Source organism: Corvus moneduloides, chromosome 10 (genome assembly GCF_009650955.1).
Source record: "Corvus moneduloides isolate bCorMon1 chromosome 10, bCorMon1.pri, whole genome shotgun sequence".
NCBI lineage: Eukaryota > Metazoa > Chordata > Aves > Passeriformes > Corvidae > Corvus > Corvus moneduloides.
In genome coordinates this window covers 18,442,950-18,463,552 of record NC_045485.1, presented here as the reverse complement: position 1 = coordinate 18,463,552, position 20,603 = coordinate 18,442,950, and the positions used below count along the sequence as shown (strand labels likewise).

The window sequence follows — 20,603 nt, the reverse complement described above, 5'->3', positions numbered from 1 at the left end:
CTGCTCCCCCTCCCCTGTGCCTCAGCATCCCCAGGGAAGCAGAGCTGGGATGAACAGAGGGGATGCTCACACTGGGAACCTTCCTTTGGAGCTATTTCAAGGGTGACCTGCCAGCCCTTGGGAGCTCCCTCCATCTTCCTGCCCTTCCCTTGTCATCAGCTCTCCATTCCTTTGTGACTCTGTTGAGAGCCTTCCCCTCATCCCTGTCCCAAGAGGGCCTGGCATGCCAGACCCCCGCTGATGGGAGATGAAGGGAGGCAGCGTAGGCACCATTTCCAGGCTGGTGACACTTGACCTTTTGGAGCTGGAGCCATGTGGGTGGTACCCACCCCTTCCCTGCAGGCACCCAGCTGCCAGGGCAATGCCAGGCAGGGCTGGTGGTGCCAGACCCGGCCTTGCTCTGGGCTCCTGGGTGTAGCCAGTTTGTGGGTGTAGCCAGGCTGTGGGATACACAGTGGCCTCTGTCCCTTCAAGAGACGTCCCAGCATGCAGGCGTCCAGCCCTTCCCTTCTGCTCCCAGACTTCTGGGGGCTTTCCCTCAAGGATCTGGGCAAATAGCCCAGTTCCTCCCAACCAGTCATTGCCTCCACAGGGACCTTGGGAAAACAGCCTGTAAACAGGCAGATGGAGAGCGTGAGTCACAGTGACCGAGAGGGAAATAAATGCATGAGGGGAATTTGCAGCATGCGCTGGGTCATGGGGATGAATCCAGCCTCTCCCAGTGATGGTGAGTGGCTGGCACGTAGGTGCTCTCCTGTGGAGCCAGCTGTCCCAGGAAGGGGTATTTATCCCACTGATGGGAATGTGTCCAGACGAGCTGCAGAAGAGATCCAGCCCTCCTCCCCCACCGAAAGCCTCCCCTGATCCTTGCCACTTTCATTCCAAGGGATGAGCAGTTGCTGCCCTGGAGGCAGCAGCATTTCAGCACGCAGCACCCTGCCCGTAGAGCCATGCAGATCATTTCCCCGCTGAAAGTCACCCCGCCGTGGTTATTTTTGGCTGCCGGCGGGGCCGGAGGAGCTGGCTCTCTCCCAGCCGCTGCAGCGCGCCCCGTTTGGAATTGCGTCTTGCGTGGTGGGTAGCGCTTGGGTGAACAGGCTGCCTCCAGCATCCCGCTCCCTGCTGCCAAGTACCTGCCTACCCTCGCCCGTGCGCAGAGCAAGAGTGCAATCTAGTGGCTAATCCCACTGGGGACACCGGTGACGCTGGGGATTAACTTCTGCAAAAGCCTCCCGTGACACCGGGCACCTCTCTGAGCCTCACCTTACCATCCCAGCTCGGGCACTGGTAGCCCAGGGTGGTGAGAGGTTTATCGAGACTCCAAAAACGCTGTCCTTTTTCCTGTCCTCACTTGAGGCTGGAGAGACATCCAGGGTTGGGAGCCACGGCAGAGTGTGGTTAGGGCCTGGGAGTGTGTTTGCCAAGGTGAGAGGTGCCCTCAGTGGCGGAGGGAAGGATGCAGGTCCCGGGGATGAAGGGTGCTCGTGGGCTTGCCTGGGGGGCAGGAAGCATCTCACTCAGGTGCTTCCCCCAGGACATGCCCTCACTCGGCTGCACCCCAGGAGCACCCAGCCTAAACCTTTCCGTGTTTCTCCATCAAGAGCCGCTACTGCCGTGTCTCCCACAGTACATCAGCTCTGTCCCCTGCCCAGCATGGGGGGGAGGACGGACCCGGGGCGGGGCTGGTGCCCCGGACAGGGTTGAGGTGCTGCTGAGCGATGCTGAGAGTTTTGGGGGAGAGGGGGGTACACTGCCTCTTTTTTGCCCCCCGAGACCCCGGTGAGGTCCGGCCGGGGCTCATTTCCCTCTCTGCCCTCCCCCCTCCCCCCCCACGCCGTTGTCTGCACCGGGGGTGACGTCCCTAAGATATGCTGATTTATTCACGTTAACCCTTTTCCCGCGGGGCTCGGGGGCTCTCGGGGAGGCGGTGGCAGTGGGGCGAGGGTACCCCGCCTCTGCCCCGGCCCCTCCGGCCCGTGGTCCCCCCGCGAACGGCCCTTGCCTCCCTCCCTGCCCCGCGGGTTGCCGTGGGAACAGCACCGGGCTTCTGATGTCACCGGGACTGTTGCTACGCGACCATCCATCCCCATGTGAGGTCACTGTCGCTATGGCGACGGCCGGTGCGGCGGGGGGGAAGCGGGGCCTCCCCCGGGGCCGGGGGGCGGTCTGGAGGCCGGGGCCGCGGAGCTCCCCCCACGTACCCCCGGGCGGGAGGCGGGCACGAAGGCCGGGAGAGTGGCGTCCTCCCAGGGGGACAGCAAAAGCTTCGCATTAAAACAGTGAAAAAAGGAAAATAAAGCTTTTTTTTTTTTTGGCTTGTCCCGAGATCTTATTTTTAGAAATCCTGGCGGAAAAGCTGCCTGCATCGGGAATGTCCTCTCGTTCCACAGGAAACGCGCTTCCCCGTGGAAACCGGCGCAGTGGGGCTGGGCTCCGTGGGGAGTGGGCACAGGAGGGACGGGGGCAATGGGGGGGCTCAGCCACGTCCCGGTGCTGCAGCCCGTTTTCTGCTCTGGTCCCAGTCCCCGCCACTACTGGGAGGCCGTGGGTCTTACATCTCCCCGGCTTGTGTTCCTGCTGGAGGCGATTTATTCCTAAGCCCTGACATCTGCTCCGTGGACAGCAATAGAGCTGCTCCTTCCGAGGCACAAATCCCTGCTCCTGTCCTGCCACTGGCTCTGGGACCCCGGCCAGGCCAGGCACCATCACAGCCAGTGGCTTTGCTCATGCTCCTGCAGGCATGTCCACTCACTGCCCCTTTTCCCTGGGGACCTGTCCCATCCCTCCACCCTGCCACCCCCAAGGCTGCTGACCACTCAGGTGATCCTGCTGGCCATGAAGCCACAGGGATTAGCAGCTTCCTCCAGACAGGGATTTAGCCAAAGCTACTTAGAGCCACGCCTGGCAGGCAGCAGCCAGCTTGGTTGGAGAGAGGGAGATGGGGAAAGCCAGGACATGCGGCCTGAGCCCTCTTAAGAATGCCGAGTGGGAAAGGGGTTTCCCAGGGTTAACAGCTCAGCATCTCTTGGTGAAACACTGGGTTTGGCCAAACTGTGTGTCCTGCAGTGCCTTCCCTTACCCTGGTGAGCCCTCAGCCTCTGTGTTGTTTCCAAAGCTTTGTGGAGACCTTTGAGCCAAATGTCCATCCTGTGCAGGCTGGATGGAGAGGACAGAGGGATGGGAAGGGGCAGATGCTGCTCACATGGTGCTGCCAGCCAAGATGCAGGACAAGAGCTGGCAGATGGAGGCAGGCAGACGGAGGAGTGTGAGGCTGCACCAAGAGGCTCTTTGCTGTGACGGGATCTTGGCTCGCTGCTGGTTCAACAGCTGCTGAGCTTCCCAGGGCTGGGGGGCTGCAGGACTCTGGAGGGATGGAGGACATGGGGATGGGGAGCTTGGGTGACTCCCCAGGGAAAGGGGCAGCTGGGGAAAGAACAGGCAAAGGCTTTCGGCTGAAGTTGTGGAGATGAGGGATGTGGCTGGAGCTGTGGCTGGGGGATGGAGCAGAGGGTGGAGGGGGCTCAGAGCCATATCTGGGACACGTTCCTGTCCTGCCGATGGCAGGGGAGCACTGTGTGCACTGCTGCTCTGTTGGACCTCCTGGATCACTGCAGAGACCACAAGGAAAACTCCACACCAAGCCTGTGTAAACCTGGCAGCAGGTGAAGCTGAGAGCAGCAGAAAGCCCCCACCCACCCTGCCAAAGCACGTAGGCAAAGCAGGAGCAGGAGCTCCATCTGAGGGACCCTGAGCCAACTCTGAGCTCTTCAGAGTCCCCTCTGGTGGCCTTATCCTCTGCTAATAGGATCCTCAGATACCTTACAGGGAGAGGCTCAGGGGAAAATCTGGCTGCAATGAAGGGACAGGAAGGATATCCTGTTTCCCTAGGGAAGAGGTCATCAGGTAAAGTAGCCAAGGGAATCCTGGCCTGCAGCAGCCAGTCCAGAGCAAAGGGTTGCACTGGGGATTGAGGAGAACCTGACTGCCCACTGAGAGGTTTGGGGGTTAGTCCTGCTGGCACTGAGCTAGTGCAGGATCCACTGGGACCCTCACAGAGCCTGTGATTTAACCCAGGTATTTGTAGGGTCACAATTATTGCAGTCCTTACACTCCCAAGCCCTCTGTGGGGCTCCAGCCTGTCTCCTGGTCCTCACTCGGACTATTGTGGGACAGGACAGGATGGTCAAAGCCCTCATCTGCCAGACCCCAAGAAAGGAATCCTGGTCCCCAGTGAGCAGCCCCCAGGTGCCCTGTCAGCTGCTTGAGGACAAGGCAGGACCCTCAAGCTCCATCTTCCCTGCATCCACCTCCTCCACCCCCTGCCTCCCTCTTTCCCAGGGTGGGGGGCTGTGGTTTGTCTGGAGGGTGGACAGGTGGGAAGCTCTGCCCCTGGAACAGGGATTCCCTGCCAGGCAGGGTAGCTCTGTGCACACCTGAGCCAGGGAGGCTTGTAGAGAGGAGACCCAAGATGAAACCGGGGGATGAAGCAGAGAAACAAGGATCAAGTTTTAGACACTTCTCTCCTGTTTTACATCTGGAGCAAAAGCAGGAACATCCAAAGCTGGAGGGATGCTGAGAGGAGCTGCTGGCAGGGAGCTGTTGCACAGCCCTTACCCTCGAGTGGGGCACAGCCAAAAAAGCCATCATCGCTCCCAGGTGCAGGATCACACAGCTCTAAGGCTCGGGGACAAGGTCTTGCCATGCCACCGTGGCTGGGGACACTGCTCCGGGTCTGGTGCCATCGTGTGGACACACGACACTTGCACGAACCCCTTGTCCCCTTCCCTGGTGGAGAGACCAAGCTTGGCAGCACTGCTCTCCCAAGCTGTCTCGAACACTGAAGGGTTTTATGCCCCACTCCCACCGTCCCAAGTCTCCCAAAATCCTGCCCACTGTCTGGATCTCCTGCTCAGCCGTCAGTGCTGCGCCCTCCCTCCCCAACCCATCAACGCCATTGCTGTACCCCACCTGCTCTGGCCACCCCCAAATTGTGACTACATTGAGGGGTCAAATACGTGCTGATCTGATGAGGAATCCCCCAAGCCCCCTGGGCAAGGGAAAGGGGGAAAATAAATGACCACAAGTGGCCAGACATTGAAAGAATGAAGGTACTGGGGGGGAACCTGCTCTGTCCCCCAAGTCTCAACAGAGGCTCTCTGCCACATGCAAACCTCTCTCCACATTTTACATCCATTTCATATTCCTTCTTGCCTATTTTCCAGGAAATCCCGCACACCTCTCCATGGACAAGCCCAGGTGTGCTCCAGGCCTCCCTTTTCCCCAGGGAATCACCATCCCAGCACATCCCATGGGTGCCCCATCACCGCGCCCAGCCTTGGGTGTCCCGGCGGGCTGCAGTGAGCAGCGATCCCCACCGCTCCGGCCCAGCACGGGGGTACGGGCGAATGCCTGCCCTGCCCGGGAGCCCCACGCCGGCGGGGCCTGGGGGTGGCCCGCGGTGGCCCCGCGGCTGCGGGACGCGCCGGAGCTCCCACGCGTTCCCACCAGAGGGAGCCCAAAGGACGCGAATCGCGGGCGCGGCCGCCCGGACACGCCACAGCCCGGGGAGGCAGACGGGGACTGCCGCCCCTCCGAGCGCTTTGCAAATGCCCCGAAATCTTCTTCCAGCCGCCACACACCCCGGGGAGAAACCCTGCGTGTCTGTCCCTCCGTGGGCCATCCCTGTCCTGGGGGCTGCACCGCCTGCCAGAGCTCTCCTCCAGCCCAGGCGCCTGTGCAGGTAATTTGAGACCGGATATGTCGGAAAACAGCGGCTGTGGCAACAAAGAGGGTGTTCCCAGAGCTTGGGGCAGCCCCGAATCACCGCTCTGGCAAGTGGATGTCGCCCAGTTCAAACCATCACCCAACACCACGTCCAAACTCAGAGCAGGGTGAAGCCTCTCTGCTGTGATCACTTTGTGGTGGATGTAATTACCCTAAATTAATGCAGACGCAAAGCACCAGAAAAGGAGGGTTTGAAAAGATGCTCCTGGTGCTTTTGGAATGGAGCTCGTGGCATTGCACCAGAAGATTTCCCGTTCACACCTCGTCGTTCCACAGGTGTGGGTACTGTTGGACACATTGTTGGTGGGAAAAGGGAGCAGGATGGAAATAACCTGCCAGATGGGGATGGGAGATGGGTGGAGAGAGAGAGAAGAAATATCGCAGGCAATGCTGCATGATGTCAGAGGAAAGTCCCTCCCATTTGCCCAGCATTTGCTTGTTTATTTGAAGCCCATCATTAGTGGCAGGCATGTGGAAGGGGATTTAAACCTGTCCTGAGTGAATTAGGTGCCACATTTTGGCCATGTGTCTAATCTACCAAAGTCCTCTCCAGTTCCTGCTTTCCACTGAAAGCTGCTGCTTTCTGCATCAGCCAGGAGGTCTGGGGGCTCCAGCTCTTGCCCTGCATGAGGGAAATTTTGGGCACGTCAGAGGCTGGGGCTGAAAGCAGGAGGCTGCCTCAGTGTCAACAAGAAGTAGAGAGGCTGTGGGCCAGGGAAAATCATGGAATAAGTGGATCTGGGCCAAATCCAGGCAGACAGTGCCAGGCTACTACTCAGCACTGCTGCCAGAGCAGTCTGGCACAGACAAGGAGAGGAAATCCCAGCCAGACCTGGCGTTTAATTGGGACTTCCTGGTGAAGTGGCTGAAAATGTTCAGCTCTTCGGGACTTTGGGGCATAGAAGCAACCAGAGGCCAAGACACTTGTGGGAGGCCACCAAGCCTGGCTGGGAAATCCCATCGTGGCCATCAGGGGGAAAACACTTCTATGGGTTGAGTTTGTGCCCCAGACTCTTCACAGCAGTCCCAGAGATGCTGGAAGCAGGGTGTGCATGTGCCAAGCCTTGTGGTGAGACAGCTGAGATGGGGAAAGTTGCCTGTCCATCTGGGAAACACCCCAAGGAGGGAAGAGAGGAGAAAACAGGAATTTCCTTAGAACTGCTGTGGCAGGCAGGAATGCAAAGGGAAACTGAGGCATAGGAGAGTGAACTGGTGGGATGGTGTAGGACAGGACAGTTTAAACATGCGGATGCACAGCTGTCCCCAACCCTCTCCTCTAGAGCTGCTGGTGAGGGTGGCACTAGGTGGCTGGCAAGTGTAGGGTTAACCCAGCCCATCCTTTCCCAGGTGCTGTCCAGCCTGGCCCAGGTGTGGGTGGTGCCAGGACTATAAAAGGGCTGTGGGAAGCCTGGACAAAGAGCTAATGGGGTAGGGGGGAGATGGTTCTGTCTCCAGGCTTGAAAGGTGGTGGCAGCAGAGCTGTGCTGCCATGCCAGAGCCTGTTCCCTGGTTTGGGAGCATGTTGTACTGGACAGCACTGGAGTTTTCCTACAGTATGACTGTGCCAGCCTCATGGCATTCACCCAGTCACCACCATCCTGCTGGAGAGGGCAACTGGACTGGCTGGACCTGCTATGCTTGTGAGATGTGGGTTTGGGATTATCCTTAGTGGATGCAGGTGGGATGTTTAATTATTCCTTCCCGTTTCCTGCAGAGCGTGAAAATCAGGCTGAGAGTCTCTTGTCTCTATCCCTGCACTTAGAGAAAAATGCCATCCCTTATTGTGTTCCATCCCTTGGTCTCAATTAATGGCAGGATGACTCTGGAGTCTTGCTGTGGTCCCCCAGGGTGGGTGTCATTTGGACCTGCCACCCCGCATCTGTCTGGTTAACCTGTTAGTGCCCGTGTCCCCATCACTGCCTATCACACCATAACTAGGCTGATATGACTTGGCCTTGTGGCTTCTTGTTCAGCCCATCACATGCCACACTGAGTGACCTCTGCTCACTGCTGGAGGGAGTGAGGTGATGCCAACAGCCCTGGGAAGCGCAGGTGAGCCCTCTGGAAAGCCCAGGCTGTGGCATTTCTCACATTTCTGCTTCTTGCCCATCCAGTGTCATATATCTGATTCATCCCACAGCAAAAATCAGACTCCTGGTGCTTCAGTCTCCCTGGCCTCTGTGATGGTCCCTTTTCCCTGGACCAAAGGGAAAGGTTACACAAGGAACTGGGAGCTCACTGGGGAGCTCTCCTCGTATCCAGCTCCAGTTTGCTGGCACCAAAACACCACAAGTTTCTGGAGGGGCTGGATCCACCGGAGCCTGTGCATCCCCTGTTCTCTGACACAGTGGCACTGCTGGCAGCTGTCTCACAAATTCAGGTGCCATTTGCTGTCTCTGCCTGGAGATGAGCCTTGCCACCAATTTGCTAGATTTCTTCTTTCAGTGGGCAGAGTATTTCAGGCTGTTTACTCACATTTGTGGCATGTTTTCTTCCTCCTGGGGCTCAGGAAACTTTCATTCATGCTGAAGTTTCCACATTGTCACCTCTGAGAGCTCATGATGTTCTTCGAGCTTTAATTCTCTCTATGTGCAGCATAAACTTTCTGGCAGAAAAAATGAAAGTCTGTGCACGTGTCCCACTTTTTTTTAGTTGATTTTTTTTTAGGTGCAAAATGAGAGTGGAAAAGTACAGCCCTGAAGTTTATTGGTACCCGGAAGTTGAGGCTTAGAGTAAAATCCTGTCACAGGACATGGAGCAGAGTGTGGTATCCTTGCATAGGGAAGATGCACTCCAGCCCTTTTTTCTCCCAGTGAAGCAGCGAAAGTGCCAGCAACCAGTGTAAGATGCTCCCACCCTCCCCAGTTGCCAGCTGTTGCACTGCAAAGAACAAAGAACTATTTGTCACCATAAATTAATGGTGTCATTAATGTGATGATTAAATTGGCATCTGGGAGTGTCAGCATGAAGAACAAGGCTGTCATAGCAGCCCTCATCCCTGCCATCCCCATGGTGCTGCCCCTCAGCCCTGTTCCATGCCAGAGATGCTCATTTGCAAATAAATTCATGTGAAAGTGCTGCGGACCCTGTGGTGAGTTTCCCTCCCTATCCTGCATCTCCATTTGCTGCCATGCTTGTGTTTCATTGGGATACTGTTGTAGCTGATAGGGGTTTCTTTATGACTGGAGGTTTTGATCTTGACTTGGAGAGTGAGTCACGACGTGGCAAATGGGATCCCACCACAGAGATGTAATTTCCTCACCCGGTGCTCTTTGCAAATGAGGTTTTGCAGAGCTTGAGCAGCTCTTTTTCCTTCCAGCTGAAAGCCTCTTCCCAGACACATTTAAAGACATGAATTGGGTGCTGAGAGCTGTGTATAGGCAGGGAATTAATATCTACCATGGCCCAGTGGGAGATGTAACAAGTCCTGGCAATCAGTCCCTGGGAGACCTGGGGGGCACCATAAATCAACCTGTGAGTGCCAAGTGGCTCTGAACCAAGGGGAGGGGAGAGAGGCCATCCCTGTGCTGTGCCATGTAGTTACATATTTTTGATAACTCAAAAAGGAGGAGACTTAGAAAGTAACAAAGCCATAAATTGACTTCTTGGTGCTTGGTAAAATGCCCTAGACCAGTGCTCCATTTAAATGTATTTTGGAGATGGACTTGCTGTAGCTGAGGTGGTCCTAAGATCATTATGTGTTGGCCAGGATGTTTTCAGCTGGAAAAATGCTCCTTTGGGTGTCCCCTGGCTTGGCTCTGCTACTGAAGAAAGGCAGAGCTGGTTTGGCCAGGTGCTGAGTCCCTCCTGCCCACCGAGTGTGCCACAGCTTTGTCATAGAGCAGATTTCAGCCAGGACGAGGGATTTCCATCACAGCTTGCTTATTGCTCCTGGGGCTGCCAGAGCACTCTGCTGCAGCCCTGGGACCTGCCCTGGTCTACTTCTCCTCCTCCCCAAGCCTGGATTGTTCAGGTTAAGGAAAACATAGTGGTAGCTTACTGTGTCCTTTCTGTGAGACTGAGGGCCACAAGACACCCCCTTCTTCTTGCAGCTGCATTTGTCATCTCCAGGTACAAAATGCCATCTCTATTACTGGTTGCAATGCCAGTGTTGGCTCTGCCACCTCTGACCCTGTGTGGTGCCATGGAGCAGCATCAAACAGGAGCTGAAAGAGGTGGCGAGGGGGAGACAGGAAAACAGTGTGCTATTAGCAAAGCCCTGGCCAACAGACACATCCACAACCTGGGGTGAAATAACCCGATTCTTTTTTGATCTTGGGTGATTCATTCTGACCTCAGTAGAAAAACATGGTCCCCAGCCTCCTGCTGGATGGAGGGCACAGAGTTGGAACTGTGCAGATTGTTCTCAGGATGCCTTGGGCTGCAGCCAGCCCTCATCCAATTCCATCACTGCCCAGAGGACACGGCCAAGGCAGCACCCCTGGATAACTCAGCCTAATGGCAAAAGCCCAGTGCTCCTGCCAGGTGAAAAGGTACTTCAAGTCTGTGCTGGCCCTGATTAGCAAAATTATGGTTGCCATGGAGCCTGAATACCTGCTCATAGAGTGCCTGCCTTCCCTGTCCCCTCAGCAGACCCAGGGGACATAAGCTGTTCCTTAGAAAGCTGATTGCTTTTATCCCAGTGAATATTGAAATGGTCTTTTTTTTTTTTTCTTTATTCTTCCTTCTTTCAGCTTTGTTTGAGGTGGAGGAGAAATGTCCCTCCCCAGCTACTTCTCAGATGAGCTGTGGGGCTCTAATAACAGAAGTTGTTGCAGGGAGAAACTCCAGGCTGTGAGTAGGGCATCAGCCCTGCATCCCATGGGAACATGGCTAGCTGTCCCAGGGGAGCAAAGGCTCCTTGCTGTTCCTTAACCAGATGCCTGCACTCTGGAAAAGGTGCTAGCCAGTTTATGACCAACTCAGAAAATGGGAGTTGGAGATCTAGAAACAGCTGCCACTATTGTGAGAGCTTAAGATGTCACCTGCTTAGGCTGTGTGAGAGGGGAGGAGGAGGCTAAAATGCTGAGGTGAGATTTTTGGGAATGGGTACAGCTGTTACACAATGAAAAAGCCCTCTGGAGAGTTAGTGAGTAGAAATACACAGGATAGTGATGGCTAAAAAATTATTATGGGAGAGTGTCCAACGCAGACAAGGATGGGTGGGTGGGCTCTGCTGGGTAAATCACAGCAGGGCTGCTTTGAAAAGGCCACCTCACTGACCTGTCTGTGCAAAATTATTCAGATCTGGGCCTGTTTGGTGCCCTGTGAGTTTGAGTGGCCCTTCCTGGCCTTGAGGTCTGAAAAAAGCATTCTCCTGCTCTCTGAAATGCATCCTCTAGGCATGTAATCTCCAGGTGACCAGAGACGGGCAACTTTGAGTAGGCAGGTCCCAGCAGGAAGAGAAGCCCCTTTTACATCTGCATGGCTAAAAGATTTGCTTACTGTCCAAGGGGAGAGCATTCATTCTTGCCCAAAAGCTTCTTGGCCCTGTTCTGTCAGTGCTGGCTATCCCTGCCCTGAAAATTTGCTGCAGCAATACACTGAGAAGGGGCTGCTTATCTGCTTCCTTCTGTGACAGAAGAATGCACCCCAGGGGCTCTTGCCTGATGCAGGATGGCACGGACAAGGGACTGTCTGTGCCTCAGTTTCCCTCTTGGATGCAATGTCACTCTGTGGCTTGGTGGCTTTTTGTGTTTGGAACTAGAGGGTGTTAATTAAATCTGCAAAGCGTGGGAAGAAATGGGGACAGAGCACAGGCAGCTCTACAAGGCTGTGCTGGGCTGTCCTGCAATTCCTCTGTGATGCCCTCTTGAAAAGAGCCAGAAGTGGATGCAGTTGGTTATTAGGGCTGTGCCTCTTGAGCTTTGAAACTGAGGTTTTCCTTCTCTTTTGGCTTCTTAATTCTCCTCAGAGTTTGGCCTTGCTCAGCTTCTGTGTGGCAGCCTTAACCCACTCATGGGGGGACCCAGCTGCCAGCAGGGACAACCTCTGCCCTGGCTGGCCCTCTGGGAGGGATGGGTATAGAGCAGGGAGCAGGAGGAAGACTGGAATTGGGGTTACAAAGGGAGCCTCATGGGTGCCATGGCTTGTCTTCTTCCAGCCTAACCCAGAGGTGCTCTGGCCACAGAGAGGGCTGAGCTGTGGCTGACAGACCATGAGGAGGAGCAGATTTTGGTGTGCAGCTGGCCATCCCCCCACTACCTTCCCAGGTAGGGTTAATATAATAAAATACCTGATAAGGGGAACAGGCTGAAGGATCATGTTCCTATGTGCAGTTTACCCTCTTCGAAGCAGTAGGGGAGCAGTAGAGGAAGAGGGGTTGTCACCTCCTGGTCATTTGGTTTATGAGAAAATTGAAAGAGAGAATGGATCATTCTAAAGGACTGTTAGATTTGTGAGGACTTAGAGGTGGGATGCAGGAAGAGACAGATCCAAGGGAAAGAAGTGATGCCCAGTCAGTCCCTGAGAGCTGCCAACTCTTCCCAGAGAGATATGACTGCAGGTGGTGTGGGAGCAGCTGTTGAGGCCCCAGTTATGTGGGATGCTCCAACAGGCTGATGTGAATGATGAAGGAAACAGGGAGCAAAGGGAGAAGGATCCTATGTCCCGTGGTTCTGGTGTCCCAGAAAAACTGGGGCTGTGAATGGGAGAGAGAGGTCTGCCACCACCTGGAGGCCAGGATCTGACAGCCTGATGGTAATGGATGGACTCGTGGTTCAGCTCTGACTGAACAAAGCTTTGTCTTGTCCTTGCTCCTTGCAAACCATCCTTCCTACATGCCTGTTGTCCTCAGCAAGGAAAGGAGGCTTCAGGGAAACAGATGTTGAAGTTTGTCAAGAGCTCAGCAACATCTCCATTGCTTTGCTCCAATCCAAGCAACCTCCAAACACCCCAGTTCCAGCAGACATCCCCTCATCCTCCCAGGAGTGCAGGACATGTGAGCCATGGGGATCCCTACAGGGACAAGGACAGAGGTGCAGAGCTCAGGAGGCTCCCCAGGGACTGCCTTGAGGCAAAGCCTAGACAGGGATGAGGAGCAAGCTGGGTGGGAGGATTGTGGCTGCATGCAGGGAACAGCCTCTGCCCCAAGGACGGGGAGATGGCTGTGTAAGTGCAGAGAGCTCTGAGAGCACCTGGCACTGTGCTGGGAGCTGACTGTGTGTGACTGTGCTCATCAGGGCAGTCAGAAAACAGAGGGAGACAATTGAGGAATGGAAGGGAGCGAGATTTCCTGGGATGCTTCTTTCCATGTTGCAATCCCCGAAGTGGGCTCATGCTGAGGCTCCTTGTGCCTCAGTGGTGCAGCCCAACCTGCATCTGCAATGGCACAGATCTGTTCCCTGCCTCGGGCATCCCCCAGGGAAAACAGCCTGTGCACAATGTGGAGACAGGGACGGCAGTCCCTGCCTCATCGCTTACTGTTTGTGGCTCTGCCACCCAGGGGCTGTGACCTGCAACGTGCCAGTTCCCTGGCACTGTGACCCATCCTGGCATCTGCCGAAACTGCCCTGCTGAGCCCCTGCCAGCATCATCCGGCTGCTGTCCCTGTGTCCGGTCCCAGCTGTCACCAGCACTTTGCCATAATCCCCTGTTTTACTGTGTCTCCATCCCCGGAGGGGATGAAGTTTCATTTCCTGACTTCCATAGGAGCAGGCAGCAACTCTTCTCCTTCTCCCTCCCAGTTTCAGACACTGTTTCCAGCTTGTTGATTTCTTCCCTTGAGTAATGTCTTGTTTACAGTCATTTACCCTCCAGGCCTTTGGCTTCAGCAGTTCTTCTCCTCTGGGGAAAAAGATGGTCTCCTGAGGAAAGTCAAGGCTCAGGGCAGCCATTGACCTGCCCTTGGCATGTTCGCTCTGCCAGCTCCCCTCTGCTTGGTGCTTGTTTGCTGCAGAGAGCAGAGGTAGGGCCAGGTCAGGGCTTTGCTGGTCTTGTCCTGTCATCCCTTGCCTGCTCTGGAATTTCTTTGAGCAAAATCATCGAGGAGTGAGGGGTACTGCTCTATCTGCTGCGTGCTCTGGCATCAGGAGGAGGATTGGGGCGTGCAGGACCCCAGGGGCTGTGTCCTGGTGCTGGCAGCCACCAGATCCAGGTAGCTCCTCACATCCTGGCCACAAGCACCGGGCTCTGCAGTGCAGTGAGCTGTGCTGGGGCTCAGCCCGGGTGGGAGCGGGGAGCGTGGGACTTGCGGCAGGTCTCTCCTGGCAGGTCTCTCCAGGCTCCTTCTCCAAGATCCCTGTACTGCCTGCTCGAATTCAGCCCTGCTGGGGCTCTTTCAGCTCCATCCTGCTCAGCTCGGACTCTGTGCAGGGTGGGATGCTGCTGGGACAGGCTGAAGTAGGTGGGTCCCGGGATGCCGGAGCCCTTCAAGGTGTCATCCCTGGGGGGGACCGGGTCCACCTGCGCCCTGCCACCCTCGGAGGGGATGAAGGGACCGGCGCGTGTCCGTGTGCCCAGGGGTGCCTCCCCGTCCCGTCCCGCCGGCTGGCAGTGCCCGCCGCCGTCGCACGGAGCGGGGGAACGATGCGCAGCCGACCCCGCATCCTCCGCCGCCTCCTCCTCACCTGCGGGGCTGGAGAGCCCGAAGCCGGGGAGCCCCCGCCCCGCAGCCGCCAGCCCTTGGCCACCGCAGGCGGAGCGGGAGCCCCTGGGCTCCGGGCGGGTCTCGGACCGGTCCAGCGCGTGGAGGGGAGAGGAGCCGCGGGCGGAGCGGGGACACGCAGCCTTGACACGCGTCCGAGGGGCTCAGGAACCGTGAGTGGGTCTGTGTGTGTGCATTTCTGTGCGTGTGTGCGCGGGTCTGCGCAAAGCAGGAGCGTCCCCTGGGACGGGGGTGTCAGCACAGGTTGCCAGCACGGAGGGCAGGCGGGAGCGCGGACAGAGACGGGACACGGGCAGGGAGCTGAGCCGGACGCGGAGCACGGGGCGTTGCTGCGAGCTCAACAACTTCCCCGCACCCAAGTGTGACAGGAGCCGGCGGGAGCCACCTGCTTCACGGAGGAGTGATTCGGGTGACCCAGGGATTGCACATCTATAAGTGGGGAGACCTCAGGAAGCCGCTGGGTCCATCTTGCATTTCCCGAGATGATCCCGGACAAGCGGGTGCAGCACAGGCTCCCGTGCCGGACAGTGCTGGGGCGGCCGCGGGGCTGATTGATGCTTTACTCACCACCGAGGCCACGCAAATGACAAATGCCGGAGTTGCGAAGGCTGCCGGAGGGGCAGGAGACGCCTGTGCCGCCCTCCCCTGGGACTCTCAGTCAATAGAGTTTATTACCTTAACGTTATTTCCTCTCTCTGAAGGGCAGCTTTTTGGCAGTGCTGCTTTGTAGATAAGGAGCCAGCCGAGCCAGCCCCTGGCAGGGGCAGGGTCTCGGCACCGCGATTTGCTTGGCCAGCGGCGGGAAAGGAAGCCCCTGGCACACCCCCGGCTCACCCTCCAGCCTCTCAGCTGACAGCGGACAAGAGGGAGAAGGTGAATAAAGGCAGGCGGCTTCTCCGAGCTGAGCTCCGAGGGGAAAGCAGCGGCAGGATTTCATTTGCCTGCCTCTTAAGGCAGTGAAGTCTCCATACCCTCCCACGCTCCCTCCCCAGCCTGACCCTGTCCGGCGCAGGGGTGGTGGGACCTCAGCGTTCATCTGGAGTTTCCCAACAAGCTGTAAGTCCTTATCCTGCTGGAAAATCAATTTTCCCTCTAGTTGTTTTATGGTTGCCCTGCCAGCCCTTCTACATAGCTGGTAGAATTGCGGCCAGGAGTGATTTTTGGGGCTGGCTTTTTGGGGCTGTATCCTGCTCTGCTTACAGAGCAGGAAAAGAGGACAGCCCTGCTGACATTCCCCTGATGATGGGGCAAAGGGCCTAAGGTGGACTGGGGAGCTGCCAGGGTTATTTTCAGATGGGAAATGGGGCAAGAAGCACTTGGGAGCCCTGGAGGGAGGTTAGGTGGAGATTTTGTGTGGTTTCCCAAAGGAAAGGCTGTGGCTGGGGCAGGATGGATATGAGAGTGCAGAGCCCTGGTGATTAGCAGCATCCTGGCATCAGTGGGGAGAGGGACAGTGGGAGCAGGGGGAGCAGAGAAGTTGGGAAAGCATCCCGCAAACCTCTCCATCTCTCCACAGCCATGAATCCCTATGTCAACTGCTCCAGTTCTGAGTTCCCCCTGCCCCAGCAAGACTTCCCTGTGGAGCCCATCAGCCCTGATCTCAGCAACAGGACTCACCCAGAGACCTTGTTCGACCCTAAGGATGCCAACCTGACAGAGGAGCAGCTGCGGGATAAGTACCTGGGACCTCGACGGTCCAACTTCTTTGTGCCAGTCTGTGTCATCTACCTGCTGATCTTCTTGGTGGGGGCTGTGGGCAACACGCTCACCTGCATCGTCATCCTCCGGCACCGGTTCATGAGGACACCCACCAACTACTACCTGTTCAGCCTGGCCGTGTCTGACCTGCTGGTGCTGCTGCTGGGGATGCCACTGGAGCTGTACGACATGTGGAGCAACTACCCCTTCCTGCTGGGGGCCAGCGGCTGCTACTTCAAGACGCTGCTCTTTGAGGCCGTCTGCTTTGCCTCCATCCTCAACGTCACGGCCCTGAGCGTGGAGCGCTACATCGCTGTGGTACACCCGCTCAAAGCCAAGTATGTGGTGACCAGGAACCACGCCAAGAGGGTCATTGTCACCATCTGGGTCTTGTCAGTCATCTGCTCCATCCCCAACACCAGCCTCCATGGGCTGCAGCCTCTCTACGTGCCAGGACGGGGGCGGGTGCCTGATTCAGAGATCTGCACCCTGGTGAAGCCACGCTTGACCTACAATCTCGTCATCCAGATCACCACCATCATCTTCTTCTTCCTGCCCATGGGGACCATCAGTGTCCTCTACCTTCTTATTGGCCTGCAGCTCAAGAAAGAAAAGATGCTGGAAGCCTTGGGAGCCAAGACCAGCAGCAGCCGCAGCTGCCACAACACCCAGGGGCAGAAGAAAGTCAAGAGGAGGCAGGTCACGAAGATGCTGTGTGAGTCAGTGCTGGGGATGGCAGAGCCAGGGACTATCTCCCAAGGCTGTTTTGGGAGGGTGCTGGGGGGAAACTGAGTCATGGACAGTCCAGAACACTGAGGCTGGGTCATCCCCGAGGTTGTGGGTCTGGCTTGGGGGGTGTTGGGGCAAAGGCAGATCTGGTGATTCTGGTCCAGCGGTGAGGATTGCTTGTGCCAGCTCCCACGAAGCCCTCCTTGAGTGAAGTGCAGGGTGAGAAAGGGAAAGGAGGTGGGCTGGGATGGGGGAACTCACTCCCTGTCCCTCCACCCAGACCTCAAATGCTGGTGGCAGTGGTGGGGTTTCCCAGAAGGGCAGCACTTCTGCCCAGCCCCACAGCCTCTGTGGGCAATGACCCAAGGCTAGATTGAAACATCCTCTTTCCCACTGCTCTTCACTCTTGCTCCCCTCCCCAGCACAGCTCCCAGAGCCTCTGGCCCCCTTCCCAGGAGTGGGAACTGGCTGCCCATGGGTAGCTGCCTCTCCCAGCATGCTGACCTCCACACGCTCCTAGTCCCATGATAGCACAGCAATGGCAGATTGCCCAGCCCAGTCCAACGGCAGGGCCAGGGCTGCTTTTCTGCCACATCCCAGACAAGTGGTAACTCTGCTTTCCATGGCACTTGGGCTGGGCTGGGGACAAAGGGGGGACCTGTCCCCATGTGCCACAGAGATGCATTGTGGCATGGGTATGGCAGAGGACCCCAGGACTACCTGTACATATACATACCTACACCCTTTCCTTTCCATCAGCAGAGCTGGGTTATAAAAAAACAAAACCAAAACCAGAGCACAAGGAAAGGTCTCAAATAGCTCTTGCTCCTTGGACTTTGCTGGTGAAGGTGGCAGGTTCCCAGAGGCTGGATGCAAACAGGGGAGTCCCCCAGCTGTGCTGCATGGCTGTGACAGAGCCAGCTGCCTGCCTCATGAGGAGTGGAGAGGCGCAGCACAGAAGTACCTGGAGTAGCACTGGCAGGAGATGGAGGGAGGAGATCCTGTCCAGACCTCCAGCCCTTCCATGGCAAGTCCAGAAGGCACTGAGGGGACCTTTCCCCTCTCGTTCTTCCTCTCTCTAATGCTTCTTAGCTATGGCCAAAGCTGAAAGAGGGCGGTGCTTGGCCAGGGACTGGGGGTCTCTGTGGGGTTGGTAATCCCTATCCCCCCAGTAACACCAGCTCCTCGTCTCCCCACAGTTGTGCTGGTGGTGGTGTTTGGGATCTGCTGGGCTCCCTTCCACACTGACCGCCTTGTCTGGAGTTTTGTCTCCACCTGGACCAGCAACATGCTCCACATGTTCCAGTATGTCCACATCATCTCAGGTGTCTTCTTCTACCTGAGCTCGGCTGCCAACCCCATCCTCTACAACCTGATGTCCACCCGCTTCCGGGAGATGTTCAAGGAGGTGATGTGCCGCCCTGGCCACCGCCCGCCGTGGGCACGGAAGTACTCGCCCAGCGTCACCCGCACGACCACCCGCAGCACCGAGTGCGAGCCCCTGCCCGGCACCAGCGGGCTGCCCCTCTCTGACGCCAAGGAGTACGAGCTGGAGGACATGGACAGGGGCCAGGCCACCACCCACGCAGTGTCCCTCTGCTGAAGAGTGGGAGGACAGGGAAGGACTGCGACCAGCCTTCCTCACCACCAGCATCCATCTGACTGTGGCACTCATCCTGTGGTAGGGAGCGAGGCAGGAGTGATGGAGGGATCGCTGCCTCTCTGTGCTGTCCCACTGGGATGGAAAGGCTGGTTGTATCAGCAGCACTGCTCCAGGGACACAGTGGCAGTGGCCTTGCTGTGGTCCGCATGCATTGTAATGCATCCTACTGTCCTCAGCACCAGGCCTGGCCAAGGCCAGGGCATCCTTTGTGGTGTGGGGACAGCTGACTTCTATGTCAGGGATATGCCAGCAATCCCCAAAAACATTCCATCCCTCCTGGCCCAGTGGGGTGAGCCCCCAGGTGCTGGAGTCAGGGTTTCAGGCACCCCAGGCTGTTTTGGGACACAGAGATGGATGGGTGCCCTGAGAGGTGCTTGCACCTGGGCTGAGACCCAAGGGACTGGGAGAGGTTTACATGGGATGGAGTGGGGAAAAAATGGTCTGTGGGTGCCTTTTCCCTTGAAGACTTCTTCAGGGCTGTCTGGCACCAATGTGACCCTGATTTTTCTGGCACATCTCTTCAGTGGTGCCTGGCTGCAGGGTGCTGGTACAGCTCCTTGCTCCCAGCCTTTCTCATGCCCTGCATTCCCAGCCCTTTGAGGGCAAGGGAAGGAGCATGGCTGCTCCCTCCAGAGCTGGAGTCTGTGGGGGGAAAATACGGGACAAAGGGATCTCCAGACTGCCTGTTGTGCCAAGGCTCCGTGACTGTGTCGCATGAATATGCTCTCCTCTCCCCTCTCTGACCAGCATGTGGTGGGTGCCAATCTCCTCTTCCTCTGCCCACTGTGGTCACCTGTACTTGTGGGGAATGTGGGGAGCCCTCCTCCATCCCTGCCCTGCATGGGCTGAGCCTCACTGAGAATTAAAAAAAACCATTGGCCTGCGTTGTGCACTGGTTGTGTCTCCCAACAGCCAGGTCTGCTCCCTGCATGGGGCTGAACCCAGGCCATGCTCCTGGGGAGGGTGATGGATGGGCCACATGCCAGGGTGATGGACACCAGGGGTGTTTCACCGGATCTCCCTGGGGGCTCTGCTGCTGTCATGGGTCTGTGGGTCCAGGCACACTAAGGACACAAGAGGGAGGGCACAAGTGGGATGCCTGCACCCTTCCTGGTCTCTCAGGCTGAGCTGGGGCTGGGGCCTTTGCAGAGGGACAGCTGCCTCTGGAGCTGTGGCCATCAGTCCTTCCCCAGACACACGGCTCGGAAAATGTCACGAAAATGCCAGGGAGCGTGGGCTGACTGGTCATGCTCTCCCGGGCTGGAAGGACCCATCGATTTGCTGTCTGAGATCAATGCTGCTGCCTTCCGTGTGTACACCAGGTCCTGCAGGATGAAATATTGAGGATCTGAAATAGGAGCTGAGGGACTGCCCAAGCAGTTTGAGCTCTTGTTTTGCACTACTTACTCAGCCCCAACTCCCTCCCGACCAGCTCTGGAGGCTCCCCTCACTCAGCATCACATGGTCATGCCTCTGGTCAGCTTGGGCTTGCCTGGGGCTTGCTTGAGCAGAAATACTGGATGAGCAAGCCCCAGGCAGAGCACTGGCAGCTGCTGCTTTGCTTCCAGCCCCTCCTAAGCACATTGCATGGGACCACAGCCAGACCAGTGACCAAGAACAGGCAGGGTTTGGGGCTGGCACACTCCCTCCTGCTCCCAACTATCCAGTCCCTGGCTCAGGGGCAGTGCAGCTGGCTTCCCCTGCTCCCCATCCCACAGCTGGATCTGACATGGGCAAAACCCTTCCTAAGCCCTTGAGGGGTCCTGTTGGGTGCTGCTGGGTGAGGGTGGGCATTGGGCTGCAGTAACTCTGCACTTCGGGGTCCTGCTGACTGCTTGCAGCCTCTCTCTGGAGGATGTCAGTGTGGCCAAGGGCATCGAGCTCCGTCTATTTCATCCTCTCTCGCTCCTGTCAGTGATGGTCCTGGCAGGGGACAGCACCCTGGCAGCCACGTGGGGCCCCTCATCACCGCTGCGTGGGCGAATGTGACTGATGTCTCCTTGATGGCCATTATTGCCCCATCTCACTTCACCCAGCTGCTTCCTCAGCCACAAATCTCCAGGGAATGGCTTTTTAATAGGCAGTCGATAGTATTTTACAATGTAGTGACAAACGCCCGCATGG

General features: G+C 57.0%; 1 protein-coding gene across 1 annotated transcript; it reads left to right on the top strand.

Moving 5' to 3' along the window:
- The first annotated feature begins 1,399 nt into the window (after positions 1-1,399).
- Positions 1,400-19,354, top strand: NMUR1 (neuromedin U receptor 1). Its single transcript, XM_032119690.1, has 3 exons — positions 1,400-15,445; positions 15,906-16,802; positions 18,016-19,354. Exons 2-3 carry the CDS (start codon positions 15,908-15,910, stop codon positions 18,417-18,419), a joined length of 1,299 nt encoding a protein of 432 aa, XP_031975581.1. The 5' UTR covers positions 1,400-15,445; positions 15,906-15,907; the 3' UTR covers positions 18,420-19,354.
- Positions 19,355-20,603: the final 1,249 nt, after the last annotated feature.

What these genes read in the sequence shown, in the direction of transcription:
- NMUR1 (XM_032119690.1), top strand. Translation starts at nt 15,908, where the DNA reads ATGAATCCCTATGTCAACTGCTCCAGTTCTGAGTTCCCCCTGCCCCAG. An exon ending in GCAGGTCACGAAGATGCTGT is followed by an intron (nt 16,803 to 18,015) that starts GTGAGTCAGTGC and finishes GTCTCCCCACAG; the next exon opens with TTGTGCTGGTGGTGGTGTTT.